Source organism: Pungitius pungitius, chromosome 15 (assembly GCF_949316345.1).
Source record: "Pungitius pungitius chromosome 15, fPunPun2.1, whole genome shotgun sequence".
NCBI classification, from domain to species: domain Eukaryota; kingdom Metazoa; phylum Chordata; class Actinopteri; order Perciformes; family Gasterosteidae; genus Pungitius; species Pungitius pungitius.
The window spans coordinates 7,867,498-7,882,477 of NC_084914.1; the positions used below are offsets into that span (position 1 = coordinate 7,867,498).

General features: G+C 40.2%; 2 protein-coding genes across 3 annotated transcripts; both read right to left on the minus strand.

The window, feature by feature from the left end:
• Positions 1–1,339: 1,339 nt before the first annotated feature.
• scp2a (sterol carrier protein 2a) lies at positions 1,340–11,154 on the minus strand. Of its 2 annotated transcripts, none has more exons than XM_037458081.2 (16): positions 11,011–11,154; positions 9,995–10,046; positions 9,798–9,869; positions 9,478–9,609; positions 9,180–9,244; positions 8,674–8,800; positions 8,494–8,557; positions 8,328–8,414; positions 8,072–8,222; positions 7,345–7,492; positions 6,904–7,011; positions 5,154–5,307; positions 4,756–4,852; positions 3,968–4,097; positions 2,499–2,578; positions 1,340–1,915 (listed from the first exon to the last, which is right to left on the minus strand). In XM_037458081.2, exons 1-16 carry the CDS (start codon positions 11,062–11,064, stop codon positions 1,820–1,822), a joined length of 1,617 nt encoding a protein of 538 aa, XP_037313978.1. In that variant the 5' UTR covers positions 11,065–11,154; the 3' UTR covers positions 1,340–1,819. The 2 variants fall into 2 exon arrangements, with proteins under 2 accessions (XP_037313978.1, XP_062413523.1); XM_062557539.1 differs by lacking the exon at positions 11,011–11,154 and adding an exon at positions 10,391–10,485.
• Positions 11,070–14,736, minus strand: czib (CXXC motif containing zinc binding protein). The gene is made up of 9 exons (XM_037458096.2): positions 14,651–14,736; positions 14,470–14,553; positions 14,192–14,248; positions 14,013–14,094; positions 13,912–13,943; positions 13,557–13,634; positions 12,982–13,047; positions 11,367–12,410; positions 11,070–11,138 (listed from the first exon to the last, which is right to left on the minus strand). The coding sequence occupies exons 1-8, from the start codon at positions 14,654–14,656 to the stop codon at positions 12,333–12,335; spliced, it is 483 nt and encodes a 160-aa protein (XP_037313993.1). The 5' UTR covers positions 14,657–14,736; the 3' UTR covers positions 11,070–11,138; positions 11,367–12,332.
• Between the last annotated feature and the right edge of the window lie 244 nt (positions 14,737–14,980).

The window sequence follows — 14,980 nt, forward strand, 5'->3', positions numbered from 1 at the left end:
CAGCGTTCATGGCATCTCCTAAAGACGCATCAGGCCACTGCTAACGGCAAGCAGCCTGAGGAACATCTGGACGGAGCACCATTTGGGCAAATGGCCACCTGGCAAAGGGAGGAGATGAGGAAAGGACCTAAAGGGAGCCAAATAGGAAGCAAACTGGAACGCGGGCCGGATCTGGCAGAAGGTGCCCTGTCGTGGGTGGAGGGCAGGCGGGTGGGGAGAGGCCAAGAGGGATACATTAATAGACAAATGGAGGAGAAATATGGAAAGAAGAAGTAGGGCAAAAAAAAAAGATTAAAAAAAACTAACAAAAGAAATCCCTTTGTTTGAATGTCATCCAGTAAGAACTGGAGGGCTGTATGAGCCTGAGTGGGGATATTGGTGACATAATCCCCTTTTTAAACAGCGCTTAAACTATTATATGAACATGTATTTTCTAATTTAGATGCGGGATTTAGACAAACAAAAACATTATGGACTTATCATAAGCTGTGTGTATTTTATTTTTTTATTTTTATTTATGTCAGTAGTTCAGCAAGGGAGGCTTCCCTGTTTTGAGACAGTCTGGACTGTAAAAGGTTTCCATTTAGAGCTCTACTTTGTGAACACTTCAGGTCGTGTTGCACTTTCCTCAGCCCAAGAAGAGACACTGCTCAACTCTACAGGTGCACCTATGGTCAAGGCTTGATTTAACGCAGTCATTAGAGACACATGCATTAGAGATCCATTAGAGAACAGCAATACATCGAGGATTATTTGAGATGAGCTGCACCTCACCAGGAAAGTGGGCGAGCTCAGCAGTAGTAAATATAAAGGTATATTATTATTTCATGTTAATATCCTTTGTTCTTTTTATGCCTGCTTGTGAAACGCTTTGATGCTTTAATTAAGGTCTATTCTCATCATCATACCACAGATTAATGTGTTTTTAGATTAAACCTTCATTGCGCAACTCGAGCGGTAATTACATACAATCTGATGTTATTATAAAAACGTAAAAACAAATTTAAGAGCAAATTTGATCTGGTGTCAGACAGGCATTTCCCATCATGCCTTTGGCCCTGCAGTTTTGGAGACCAACCGCGGCTGCATCGCTCTCGTGAAGTTATTGTTGCCCACATGTGCACAACGCCATCGAGCCGGCGCCCAAAGCTCTTGAGCCTGACGTCGTTCACAGAGACGTACGAAGGTTCGAGCTTATACGCAGGAAATGGAACGCATTGGTAGAAAAGAAGAATAAAATCACAGAAAACACAGAAACATTTAGGCCACTTAGAGGCAGTTATTTTCTTTCTTTTTTTTTTAAGTAAGAAACTTTACTTTAAGAAGAACAAAACTTGAGGAGTTTGTTATTTTAATTTTAATTAGATGCTTTCTATGATTTACAGACTTATATTAAGTACAAAATTATCCATCAAAAGGGTAGAGACCAAAAATGGTTTTAAACCACAATCTTCATTTCACAGAGGGAAATTAAGGCACATTGATGATGATTAATCAAAAATGGAAGCGCGTCACATATGTTTGCAATGATGCTAAATATAAGCATATTAGAGACTACGGATGTTTCAGAAATGATGTTAGACTTTAAGAGAACTGGTGAAGAAGATTAGCAGCATAACAGGATATTTAAACATGTGTTCTACACGGCGTTCTCTGATTTCAAAATATCCGTTTTAATTAACATTATAGCTCTCCTCTTAAGATCAGACGGCCGTTTTCCTTGTGCTTGTTGAGGAGCAAAACGCAAGAGGAGGAATTAAGTATTCCGACAAATGTGTCCGAAAGTGCTGCTGAGACGCCACAAGGCGAGTTCAGGGTCTCACAGCTTGGCCTTCCCCGGAGTAACCTGCAGGTTCTGCAGCTTCATGGCCAAGCCCATGTTCCCAGTGACCTTCAGTTTCCCTTTGAAGAATGCCTGCAGACAGCAGTTTGAAAAAGAGCAACAGGATTAACGTCTCTAAAAATGATCAGATTACAATTTTAATAAAAACATCACTGAAAATATGTTTTTGAAAAAGAGAAATCAAATGAGATTTTGGAAAAATGTGTTTTTGAGCCATTATGAAATGCCAAATTGATTCTGTCTCAAGGGAAGACGCCTTCTAAGCTGTCAATTGAATCACTGCTCACATCCTAAAATAGATCAGCTTTGGACTGTTCTTTACTGCTCTTTATCCTAAACACATTTTGCCTTGGGTCATTATAGACAAACTCTGGTATGAAGTGAAGGTTACTACGGCCAGAGAAGTTAAAAGTTTTAACTTTAATTTCCATTAAAAGAAAGCATTATTGGCAGTATATCAAAATGTTTCACTAAGATGTTTTCTAATTTATCATGTTAGTTCCCTAACCATCTTACATGCACTGCATCTTCTAGTTGTGTGTATATAAAAAGGTAGGTAATAGTAATTTATAATATTAATTTTTCCTGCAGTAAAAGCTTCAGTTCAGTCTCGCACTTTGAAAGAGAATCAAATTAAAAAGTCATTACTACGTACAAGTTGTGGGTTCAACTTCCCCGTCATCAGTTCCAGAAGATCCTGGTCACTCATGGATAAAGTGCAGTCTGCCTTTTTACCTACAACAAAACAAGTGGAAAATGTATTTTTCAAACATCAAATCAAACATGTTCTCTTCCTTATCCAAACAAAAAGAGAGAGACACAGGAGAAGTCATCATTCTAACAATGGAATAGAAAGCACTCGAGACTTATCGTTTGGATGAAACTTCCATTTGTGTTAAAAATATCTTGCGAGCAGCACTAAAGTCCATTTCTTCTACTGAAGCAACAACCCAAAGAGCAATATGATGATTGGTTTGGATGATTGTTCTGAGGCTTTCGGGAACCAAAGTGTAGGAATCAAGCCCCTCAGCTCGTCAAAGCAGCGGCATACAACCGTCACCATGACGCCCGAGGCAGGAAAGCTGCATGTTTGCGTGACGATGGTTGTGTAGCATTACGCTTGTGGCATCCTGAAAGTGTAATTAGCTGTAGTTTATTTTCTCTGCAAAAGCAGCATGTGTATTTGTGGTGGTAACAGCTGATTGTCCCATGCAATCCTCTCGGTCAAACCGATCATAAAATACAATAAAATAATTGCAGACACCGGGTTCAACTCGTCGTTACCTCGGCCGACGAGGTTACTCTATGGGTTTTTGCTTGTTGGTTTGTCAGCAGCATTACTAGAGAGGTGCTTCTCATGGAACCTGGTGTTAAGGTGCAGAACCGCCCGAGGAAGAAACCGTTATTGTTTGGAACGGATCCCAATCTCATTTATCACTTATGTAAACAAAAGTGGAAGGAACCTTCCGGGTCTCTGGAGCTTGTGTGTATATTCCAAAGGTTAATGATTAAAAAAAAGGCTCATTTGGCATTACTCTGGCAAATAGACAATATATGAAAAAGCTTAACACATCCGAGAGATGAAAAGTAAGATTGGGCTTTTATGGGTGAGACTCTTTATTTAATTATATTCAGGTTTCTGCAGCAGCTTCATAAGTCTTTAGATCCAAAGACATTTCAACACATCATTTTTGTGATGGAAATTAGGATGAAAATGTCAACTGCTTTGAATGCTTCACTGGCGAGTTTTACTTGGACTCTGTGGAGTTAAATCAAAGCGATCTCTCACATCTTAAGAACTGAATCAATTAAATCTCATCCTTTTAGTTGTATATTTAAAACATGATTCTTCTGAGGGGATTTAACCAATTTCCCCTTTTGAGCTTCAAAGACAAAGCGCAAAATGAAGAAAGTTGCTCAATCCAGTTTTTTTTTTTTGTTTTTTTTTTACACAACACAAACCATCTAAATGTGTATGTTGTCTCTTAAAGGAATTAATTCACGTTGGATTACAAAAAGTAGATATGCCGAAACAGGTTGACAGAGAGAAGTCCTTCCAATTGCCCAAAAACGTGAGAACTAACACTAACAAGGTAATGTTGACACCTCCGCCGACATACACACCTGGGTCCGTGGTGACGGAACCTTTGCCATTTTTTACATCGACAACCCAAGTCCCCTCTTTCCCTTCTGGTCCATCCTTCACTTTAAAGGCAAACACTCCACCAATCTTCTTGACAAGCTGCTCTCCTTCCTGCAGGGAATTGACAAGGTCAGAATCCATCAGATTAAAACTATGAATTGATTGTGTGTTATGCCTTCTTCATCCACAACGTCAATTGTGTACAGCGTTATAAACTATTCTCAACATGCCTTGTATAGATTATAGAAGGATAGAAGGCTTTTGGCTTAGTTCTATAAATATTGTCATACTGAAATAGGGTCCTCATTTATTTTAAAGTAGGCGAGGTGTATGTTTCTACCTTGGGGCCAGATTTGTCACATATGACCAAAATCTGAGAGTCTCTGTCAAAAACAATGTCCAATCTATTTCGGACACAGTCGTTAATGTTGCAGAAGCACCCACATTTTAGGCTGCTGCGGGTAACACCGTCCCAAAGGTCACGTGGAATCATCTCAGCTCTTGATGAATCAATGCTTGCAAACACCAATCGAACTAAACCTGTGCTTTTGTTCACAGCCCCGGATTCCAATAATCCCCCAGCGAGCAAAACAATTACTCAACGCAATACTGGAACATGCAAGATTGGACTGAGGATCGGACATGCCCAAAACCAAGAGCAATGGCAAAAGGTCAAACCAATGAGAGCGAGTCTTGCTTTATGTTATCGGAGGAAGGTTGGTTAGTTTAAGGTGAGGGTGCTTTGGGTTGTAACAGGGTGCCATTATACCTCCTGTAGTCGTTTTTCCATCTCTTTAAATACAGGATACGCCTTAAATCCCTCCAGACCACTGGCTGAGCTGGTGGGAACGGCACCTACGCGGGAACTGTGGAAAGCAGAAAAAAAGAAAACCGTTCTGTAAGTTTCTATGTATATGTTATACTGCAGAATAAGAACCGTGGATGAAGCAGCATAGTGCTCCTACAACCAAAATCACAGATTGAAGCGCTGGAATTGTTAAATATTATAGAAACGGACGTGCAATGCATTTTGCCTCAGGCGTAGTAATCAGTAGCGCCAGATCATCGGTCTGTTTGACACCGCAAAAATGAATTCCCCAAATGAAGACCACATAAATAAATCAAACCTAATCTGAAATAATAAATCGCTGGAAACTACTTCCTGACCTGGACTGCTGAGGAAATCCCAGCCTGTAGAGAGCAACAACGACGGCGCCTCCTAAGCCAATGTTGTGTTGCAAGGCCACTTTTGCCCCCGGGACCTGCCTCCTGTCAGCCTGCCCGCGGAGCTGCCAGCACAGCTCTGCACACTGGGCCAGACCTGATGACAAGGAAGGAAAAGGGAGGGAGCTCTGCTGTAAGCTGACATTTCCATTGTGGGGGAAGCTGTAACGTAACTTAATGAAGCGGTAAACGGTTGAAAATGTGTCATCCACAAGCCAACTGAAGGGGATTTTGACCCCGCAATGTAATTACTGGAAAGGAAATGCATTAGTGGAAGTATTGCAATTTATTTCATGACGTATTTGGTGGAAAACATAAAAAGACATTTTACTATTCGACTACAAAGCAAGCCAAGCTCTGCCTGTGGTACGTCTTTTACACGCCTCAGGAATAGCTCATCTGATGGCAGGTGCTTGACTGGCGAGGCAGCCATCCAATTGGTGGATTCCTTTACAGGGCACATCTCAGGGGCAATTCACTTTTGCCGCTGCATCTCCAATGAAGAATATTGAGTTGCTGTAAATGAATCATTTAATATGGACACAATGCGCGTCGTGTCTCGGACCCGATGTGAAGTGACACTAGAGCATTCTAAATGAACATCTTCACTCAGAGGGTTTGACCAGATGACTTGTCATCTAACAATTCCTTAATCTCAGGAGGACAGCTTAGCATTTCATCCCTTCCGCTTAATGAGCTTTTGCATTTCTCGATCATGCCAATAAGCTAAAGGGCTAAAGGGTAAAGACTTCTTCACGGTTCATCTCTTACATTCAGCGGCACTCTTAATCCTCTTCACGAGGATTTGTTAATGCTGTCGCCAAATGGAGAACATACTGCATGCTCGGCTATTCATCCAAATAAAAGGGCCTCTGTATATTCCCTAACAGATTCCTTATACATGAAGAAAAGTTCAGAATTCATCCAGGAAACAAGCCTTTTAACTTGGTGGTAATTTACTATATACATATTTGTACCTTGCCTCGGAGGTTGGGCCTTCGCACAAGTGAGTAAATTAGCACTCTGTGTCTCCAGAGGTGAGAGGTGAGAATGAGTATGTAAGAGTAAGAGCAACACCATGGATCAGAGGGAGCTTAGCGCTGATTGGGGCGCTCGTACACAGGGAGAGTGACCCGGTGTATAGAGGGAGTATCAAGGAGAGGAAATGTAATGCATATAGAGAGAGAGAGATACATTTTAGAAGAGACCAATCTAATGATCGGTTTGAAATGAGACAAAAGGAGAATACAGCGGTGTTGTGGCCCATCAGTGCGTGCATTTGTAAAAGGTGCACACAAACTTCTTAAACATCAAACAGAATGTGTATGACAAATGTTGGAGCGTCCGCTGCAGTATTTAGAGTGCAACATGAGAGATTAGCGTGAAGGCTTCCCTAAGCCACAGTCTGCTGCCCTCTCACATGCAGGCTCCCCCACTCACACGGTGGTCATCACTGAGTGACACATGCCACCTAGTGGCTACTGTGAGTTGTTTGGCAAAGTCTAAAAGACTTGACCACTAGCATGAATATCCCAATAAACACAATGTTTTACTCAACTTTGTGAATGTTAATCCGCTGCGCCAACAAAAGATAGAAATAAACATTCGCTCAAAAAGCATTGCTCCATATCTGGCATTTTCAGCCTGGATTATGTCTTGTATGCTTATAACAAGAGGCATCAGCTTTATTTACCTGTGGCACCAAGAGGATGTCCTTTAGAGATTAGACCTCCACTGGGGTTGACCACAAACTTGCCTCCATACGTGTTGTCCCCTCTGTCAATCAGCTCTCCTGCTTTACCTGGTTGTAAAAGAAAACATTGTAAAAACAGTGTGAAATTCACAATAGGTGTTATCAAAAATACATGCATTGTATTACCAACTAACAAAACTGTTTATATGTAGTGTTGTGTGAAACGGGATTTGGTTTATAAAATCATAAGTGAAGACTAAAGATTACAGCAAACTAAGGGATCAAATAAGAATAAATATGCATAATGCTACACAATTACTAAAATGAATGTAAAATATGTCTCTCTCTAAACCAGCAGAATGATCCATCCAGGCAGAGACAAACAGGAGGCTGCTTTACACCATTCACTCGGCTCAGCGGGCTTTAGAGCGGCGGTCTCACCCTCTGCACACAGCCCCAGAGCCTCGTACGTGATGAGCTCGTTGGCTGAGAAACAGTCGTGCAGCTCAACCACATCGACGTCACTGGGCGTCAGACCTGAAGCTTCGTAACACTTTTTGGCCGCCGCCCGTGACATGTCATAACCCACCTAAGTAGAGGGGAAAAAATGAAAAGAATGTAATTTTAGGAACAAATTTAAGATTTTTTTTCCCTCCTCATAAGGATTGTTGAAGCCATTTATTTTCTTATGGTATTTGGATTGTATTAAGGGGTAATGGGTATTGTTTAATTGTTTAGATTAGATTGTATGATATACTAAGATTGCCTTTTCTATTTAAATAGTGCGTTTGGTTTAATCATTGTTTGTAGGTACTTAAATAAACATAGTTTTGGTTTGTTTGCCAACTAGTAGGGTAATACGGTCGACACCTGGAGGTTACTTATGGGAGCAGCCAGGTATTGGACCAAGATGCACCGGAGTGGGTTTTTAAGACATTGTGTTATCCTTTAGCAATACGATTGAATTCTTTTTGGTGAATATATATATAAAAATGCAATATAGTTTGAAACTATTTTACCCCACCCTTGGCTCTAAAGCAGTTAAATGTGTTTTCCACGTAACAAAGTACTATTCAACTTAAAAATATATAGTCAAATGTAGATCCAGACAAGGGGAGAATGTCAGAGACGGTGTGTCGTCAAGAGACACTTTGCTAATAATTCCTACCATCTTAATGCAGCTCTTTTCTTCAAACGTGGAAGCGAGGTCAGTCACCATCTCTTGGGCCACGATCTCCACCGCCTGCTTCTCCAGGTGGTGTTTCCTGACGAAGGCCTCGCTGGCCAACACTGCTGCTCCGGCGCCGTCTGATGTCGGGCTGATGAGAGAAGAAGAGCAGGACAAGCTGATACACTCGAGCGAGTCGGGATGGTTTATTTTCGAAGAGATAACGACACTAACTGTAAATCAGCGAAGCTCTTACCAGCACTGCAGTAGAGTGAGGAAGTCAAACACTTTCCGGGAGTTAATCACCTGCTCCAGGCTGTACTCATCCTGGAACTGAGAATACCTGCATGAAACACAAATAACCTATTACTTCAAGGATAGTTCTGATGCAATAATAGTTGTTTAAGTTAACCTTGTCTTACGGGTTGTTGGTGGAATGCTTGTGGTTTTTCCAGGCGATTTTGGCAAAGTGTTCCGGTTTTGTGCCTGGAAGAGATTCAAACAGAGACACACACGTGTACTGTGTAAGATAAGAGTAGAACCATGAAGTCGATGCAGGATACATCCACTGTGAGATGTTTTTGTGTTTTTGTAGCGCTTACCATATTTCTCCATGTGCTCCCTGCCGGCGTTACCGAACATCTGTGCTGCTGCTGGAGCTGCCACCATCCCGTAGCGGTTGATCATCACCTCCATGTGCTTGTCCATTGGATTGGTCCTGTCCATAAACTAAAAGCAAGTACTTCTCAAATTACGTTTTAATTGGAGGTTGTTGTTTTTTTAATTAGAGAATTATAGTAAAACCTGGAGAATTTGCATTTATACACCAACAAGCCGAAACTTCCAGAATGTTTAGCAATTTAGAAATAGAAGTATGCAAAAAGACAAATAGGCTTTAAACATCTGGAATGAACCGACCAGTCAATACTGGGAATATATTACTTTTATGTTCCCGTTAATGAGTCAGAATTAGCCAGGAAGCTAATTTTCACTCATCAATGGCCAGATTTTACAGTGCAGCTACAGTTATTTGCTGTAATAAAATGATTATTATTGATTTTGACTACATCCGATGAAGAAACACAATGCATGAGGTTTTTTTCCATACCTTTGCAGACAAAGAGCCCTTCTCCATCCTCTCGAACCCGAGGGCAAGAGCACATTCAGCAAGCCCTGCAAAAGGAGATGGGAAGTGCAGAGTTTAAAGTTTGTTTTATACTTTATAATGGACATACGCTAAATAAATTGGTAAAGACGTTTCTGTGTTGCATGTTGCAATACTTTTCTCCTTGTGTGAAAATGAGTAGATTAGAATCCACTAAAACCATGTGAGCTCTCTACAGCCGCCTTTTTAAAAGCTTGGCTTTTGGGTGTTCAGTAATTTCAAGGCGTCCTGCTGTGCTCACCTCCCATAACCAGTTGGCGAGCCATGAAGAGAGCCGTAGAGCCTGTGGAACAGTTGTTGTTGACGTTGATGATGGGGATCCCGGTCAGGCCGAGGCTGTGGTAAATGGCCCTCTGCCCACATGTGGAGTCCCCTGAGGGATGGAGATAGAATAAATTATGTTATTTCTTATGTGTTTGACTGTGTGGTTGATGTTTTTTTTTTAAGTTAATACGTTTTTAAAGCACATAGAACGATACAAGAGTAAAGTGACAAAATATGTAGTATTGTGATGTAAAGAATTTACTTAAATTTAGACCAAAAAAAAGGGTCCCATTTTACCATAGACGTATCCTACACAGGCTTGTTCAATGGCAGAATATGGGACTCCTGCATCTGCTAGAGCCTTTTGACCTAAAATAGGATGTAGACATACAGTAATAAACACATTTTGTCACATGTTTTGCATTAAGTTCAATTTCACAGATATGGTATCTTTTGATTGTCGGAACAAGTTCCATGATCAGAAAGATAAGCACCTGCTTCCTTGGCCATATCAGGATAATCATAGTTGCCTCCAGGCTTCTCAAACTGCAGCAAAATACAGAAAAGTATGTCAATCAAATTCACATTCATTTTCTTGTTAAAGTACAGGATACATTAAACATGGAACATAATAGTCACAGTGAAAATCTACATAAGGTGAAACGTCAGTGAGTAACTTGTATTGTATTATAAACAATATTTCTTTTTTGAGAATTTCGAAAAAATAAAAAATAAACCTCTCCATAGAGCACTGAAACAAAACTCTTCACATTGTTAAGAATTTCTGTAAAACTAAACAAACCCAATCGTTTTAATGTAAACATTGTAAAAATCCAGCTCTCTTCATGGATTGACTAAATATTTCACTATTAATTAATAATAATTATTACAGTTTTACGGTGGGAGGTAAAAGATGATGATCCGTTTTTCCCTGCTTCTGATTGGCTTTCTAGCTCCTTCCTAACACCGATTGGCTTGTAAGCCAATCAGATGTTGCGAGGGGCGGGTCCCAACTTCACCATTCTACGAAATAAATCGGTGACCCTTTGCACAGTTTGTATCTGTTGGCCATGAACTATGGACTTGAAATAGGGACATTAGATACCGAGCAAAGTTGAGCAGTCAATGCAGACCAGTTGCTACCTAACTTATCTCAAGAAAAGCAACGATTAAGCGCAAAGCTAAATAACCGTCATCTAATTAAACTGCAAACTGTGCAACGGTGTTTGGGCTAATCTAGCTACCGCTAGCTAATACTTACAATGTGTAACTTTGTTTAAGTTGTGACACGAGACTCATTGAAACAACATGTGCACAATGAAATGTTCACTACACGGTGGTCTGTTGGATAACCGCCACAAAAACATGTCCAATCCACTTAAATCTGCAGTTAGCCAACTATGCTAGCTTAACAATGCCAGCCTCAAGTCTGTACATTTGTGTCATTCGCGCTCGTCTTACCGACAGACACACTACGAGTGTTAACTAACGTAAATAACGTTGATACTACCTTGGTCATGCCCACACCGATGACAAACACCCTGTTCATCTTTCCAGGTGCCATGGTCTCTTCTGCTCAGCTGGTCCACACTGAGACAGACAGGTCCGTGAACAGCACACACACCGCAGGATCCGCCTCTGTAGCAAAGATCGTCTGTAAGCATCACATGCAACACTCGGATTTTTTTCTTTTTTAAACTCTTATCTGGTCATGCTGAGGAGAGATATTCTAAAGACAAAAAGTATTCTCTTTTGAGTCGTTTTGATACTGTTAGAAAGAAATCTTACTAGACACTAGTGTGAAATCATAGAACAGGACATTTATTGAATAATACTGATAAGCAGGAGACACATTGATACACATACAAAGTCATGGATCCAGTCTACTTCTACTTCATCTTCTCTACGGGGGGGGGGGGGGGGGGGGGCACCACAAGAAAAATAAATATTGACGCACAACCACAAAATCTTTATTATCAGATGATCAAGAACACAATGTGCCTCGGAGTGAGAGAACACAGACTTCCTGTCGTCTAACTAATATTGACTATGGTGAAACATTTTTGCCAGTTTTTACAATAACACACTTATTTTTAATTGCAGTTGTTGTAAACTTTGGATTGCAGAGATTTTGTGAAAATAATTTAGCAGTCTCTGGCAGGGATTTATTTTTGTCATTTTCATGTGATCGCCCACTGATTGTTTCCTATAGTGCAGTGTTACATTTCAATTGTATTGGGGTAAAGTCTATTATGTGATACCATATATTCCCCATCCCTTTATTTTGATAGCAATTTCTAGACAGTTTACAACACCTTGAAATGCTGACAGAGTGAGAGATCTTATCTATCTCCCCCTTTATCTCTTTGATTCACAGCTGAAACCTGTCAGGTCTTTTCAATCATCTCAAGGTCCATATGGGATATCATTGCTCAGTCCAGCTTTATTGAGTAGATTATGGCTTATTGTTGGCACACCAATAATAAATCGTTTTGGACTTATTTAAAAAAAAAGTAATCTCACAGGTTGGTTTGGCTATAACAGTGTGGTACTACTGACCATTTAAAGTGGCCACCAAATGTGCATTGAAAAAGCTTGAGTCAGAATTTTCTCCTTTCGATTTTATTGAGGCAGTGAAAAGATCCTCCGACATATTGATTAATCCGTCACCTGTATGAACAACCTGTGGTTTTAGTCCACACCCGTTAATGTTCATCATCATTCCTAACCTCGCCACTTCAACATCTGATGCATCCTTGACTTCAACGAGAAACAAGGACGCTTGCCTGTAGTGTTCATTCGCCCACCTCTGAAGCTCATCACTTAATGACATCAGCACTTGATGAATTGGTGTGTGACCTCAAATATTCCCACTGACTCCTTGACCTTCTCATCGTAGTCTGTCCAGTCCTGAAATTTACAAACAATGGGTTAGTCAAGTTGCACTGGTTGGAGAGTTGCATTCTGTACTCACTGTTGAGATTATTGACAACAAGATCAAAAGGAATGGAAGAAGCTTTAATTAAATAACTAACTGGTATTACACTTAATACAAAAAAAATATTATATCAAATTTAAGGAATTCAGGTGAATATTTCTAAGTAGCAGGGTACACATTATCTACACACACAATATTTAATATACCAACGTTAAATGTAATAAAAAGATAATTTGTGTGGTACAGTTTGGTGTAAAAGACAAACAGTCCATCAGTGTATCTTCGAAATTTTAATATATAATATACATTTAAATATATTCCATTCTAAATATTGAGCTGAATTTGAGTCAACTCTAGGAAAAGATTCAAAATATTTTACTTTACTTTAATATATGAACAATTAAAAGAGCAAACAAATTTTGTATTTCCTTGACATAGATGCCTTTTCACTTCATATGACTACATAGATTTTCATCAAAATGCAGGACATTGAGTGTATGATGATTTCTAAACCATGACTTCGGACCTGTCCAATACACTTACTTTTTCTTGCAGGTTAATTTCAGGAAACTGTGTTCCAGACTCTGCTCCTTGTGCAGAGAAGCCAGCCTGTGGTGGGGTTAAATACAATTTGAGGGGAGTCATATGGTAATATAATATTGTGCCATATGAGGAGTTTGGTTCCTCTGAAAAATGTGGGTATAAACCTCTTTCAACAGCAAATATCTTGACTTGGCTGGAAGAACAGCAGATTGATTTAATCAACTGAATCGATTTCATCCTATTATTAGGTCCAGCGATTAGATGCAACAGTGAGTCACTTTGCTAAAAATCCCTAAATGGAACATAGCAATTGTATTTGGCAGTTATGTTGTGCAGGGTAGATATCAAGTGTAAAAAAGGTATACATTTGATGTCAATACATTTTTTTTTTATAGAAGACACATTTATCAAATTAATAACAATAGCTTCTTCATTTTCCGGGGTCGTGGTGTGATGCATAACGTCATTGTTGATGTTATTAGTAACACCGGCGCTTCCTTTACCAGTTAAAATGTCTGCTGTGAAAAAGGGACGATGTGGCCATGAGGAAAACTCACATCTGCTCAAAGACTCACTTGAGGTTGGAAGTCAATGGGCTCCAGACCCCGACACTCAAACTGCACCATTGTCTTGAAGCGTTCGCTGTCCTCTGCCTTCAAACCGGCAAACACACACCAACACGCAGAAAGAGACACACTGTTAACAGGTGAAAACCATAGTAAACAACGTTTATAGTTCATGAGACAGCTGGAGGATTTCAAAAATGTTTTGATCTCTAATTATCAGTCAATAACCCATATCAATATCAAAACAGGCCGCTTTTGTTCATATTCTTCAATTTGAGAAGTCCCCCCCTTCCAAGTGATTACATGAAAACTAACTAGTCACAAGTTTATAGTTTAGTGCAAGAGATACGAGAGGTTTGCTTACATTATACGGTTTGATTGTGTCTCCCAGGATATCTGTAAGAAACGTTTTACACGTCATACTTCCACCAGGTCTTGTAAGTGAAATGGTGTGTCAGCTCATACCAATAGAATTTTCCCTGGAACAAAGTTTACACTTCTGCACCATGCTGGCACTGCTTCTTCCTCCTTTTAGTGGCACACTCTCCTATGGAATAGATTTTTTTTAATACAGGTTGGACACTGTGTGTGACTGACCATGTTGGCAACATTTTCCAAACTGTACATTACACAAATGTTTTTACCTCGAGGTTTACATACTGCCATTTATCCGGGATCTCTCCACAGTTTCCACACTTCAGCTTCAAGTTGAGGGGAAATTATGAGGGGAAAAAAAGCATTGCTTGTGTAAATGAGACAGAAGGTGTGAGCGGCTGTAACACGTCACGGGTGAACCGTGGGAAGTGAGTTTATTATTAATTAGTTATTACGTTTCCTCGGGCAAAGGGTTCGATACAGTTATCAGCACTTCAGATGACTACAGAGCTAACCAGCTAGCATGCTAGCTCGAAGCCCATCCTACCTTCAGAAACCAGCGGAAATCGTCGCCCGATGGTCTGACATTAGTGACATTTTCCAGAGTGGCTTTGAACTGAAGTCCGAATTTCTGTGGCGACAAAAAAAATAAGAAAAGTTATAAATGCTCAGAACTAACGAAACGTGCTTCACTATTTACATGGGAGACACACGGCAGGGACACATACCACCATCTTGACGCTTCGCCTGACGTTTCCTGCTGCCTTCAGGTACTCCTCGTAAAATATAACCTCTATCTCTTAAGCGAATATTTATTTAACTTTGTAGAAAACTAGCCACACGGCTTTGCTTTGTTAACAATGTTGATGGGAATGGATTTAGGGAACACGCGGATCATGCTTACAATATACACAATAATAGGTTGGTATTTTTATAAGGCATACATGGTATGTCTTCATGCTTTACAACTAAACATCACACAAAACTGTTATGACTTCAGGGGAGCATAACTCAAGTGAGTTGAACCTTGTGAATCGGTGCCCACGTGCATTTTTCAC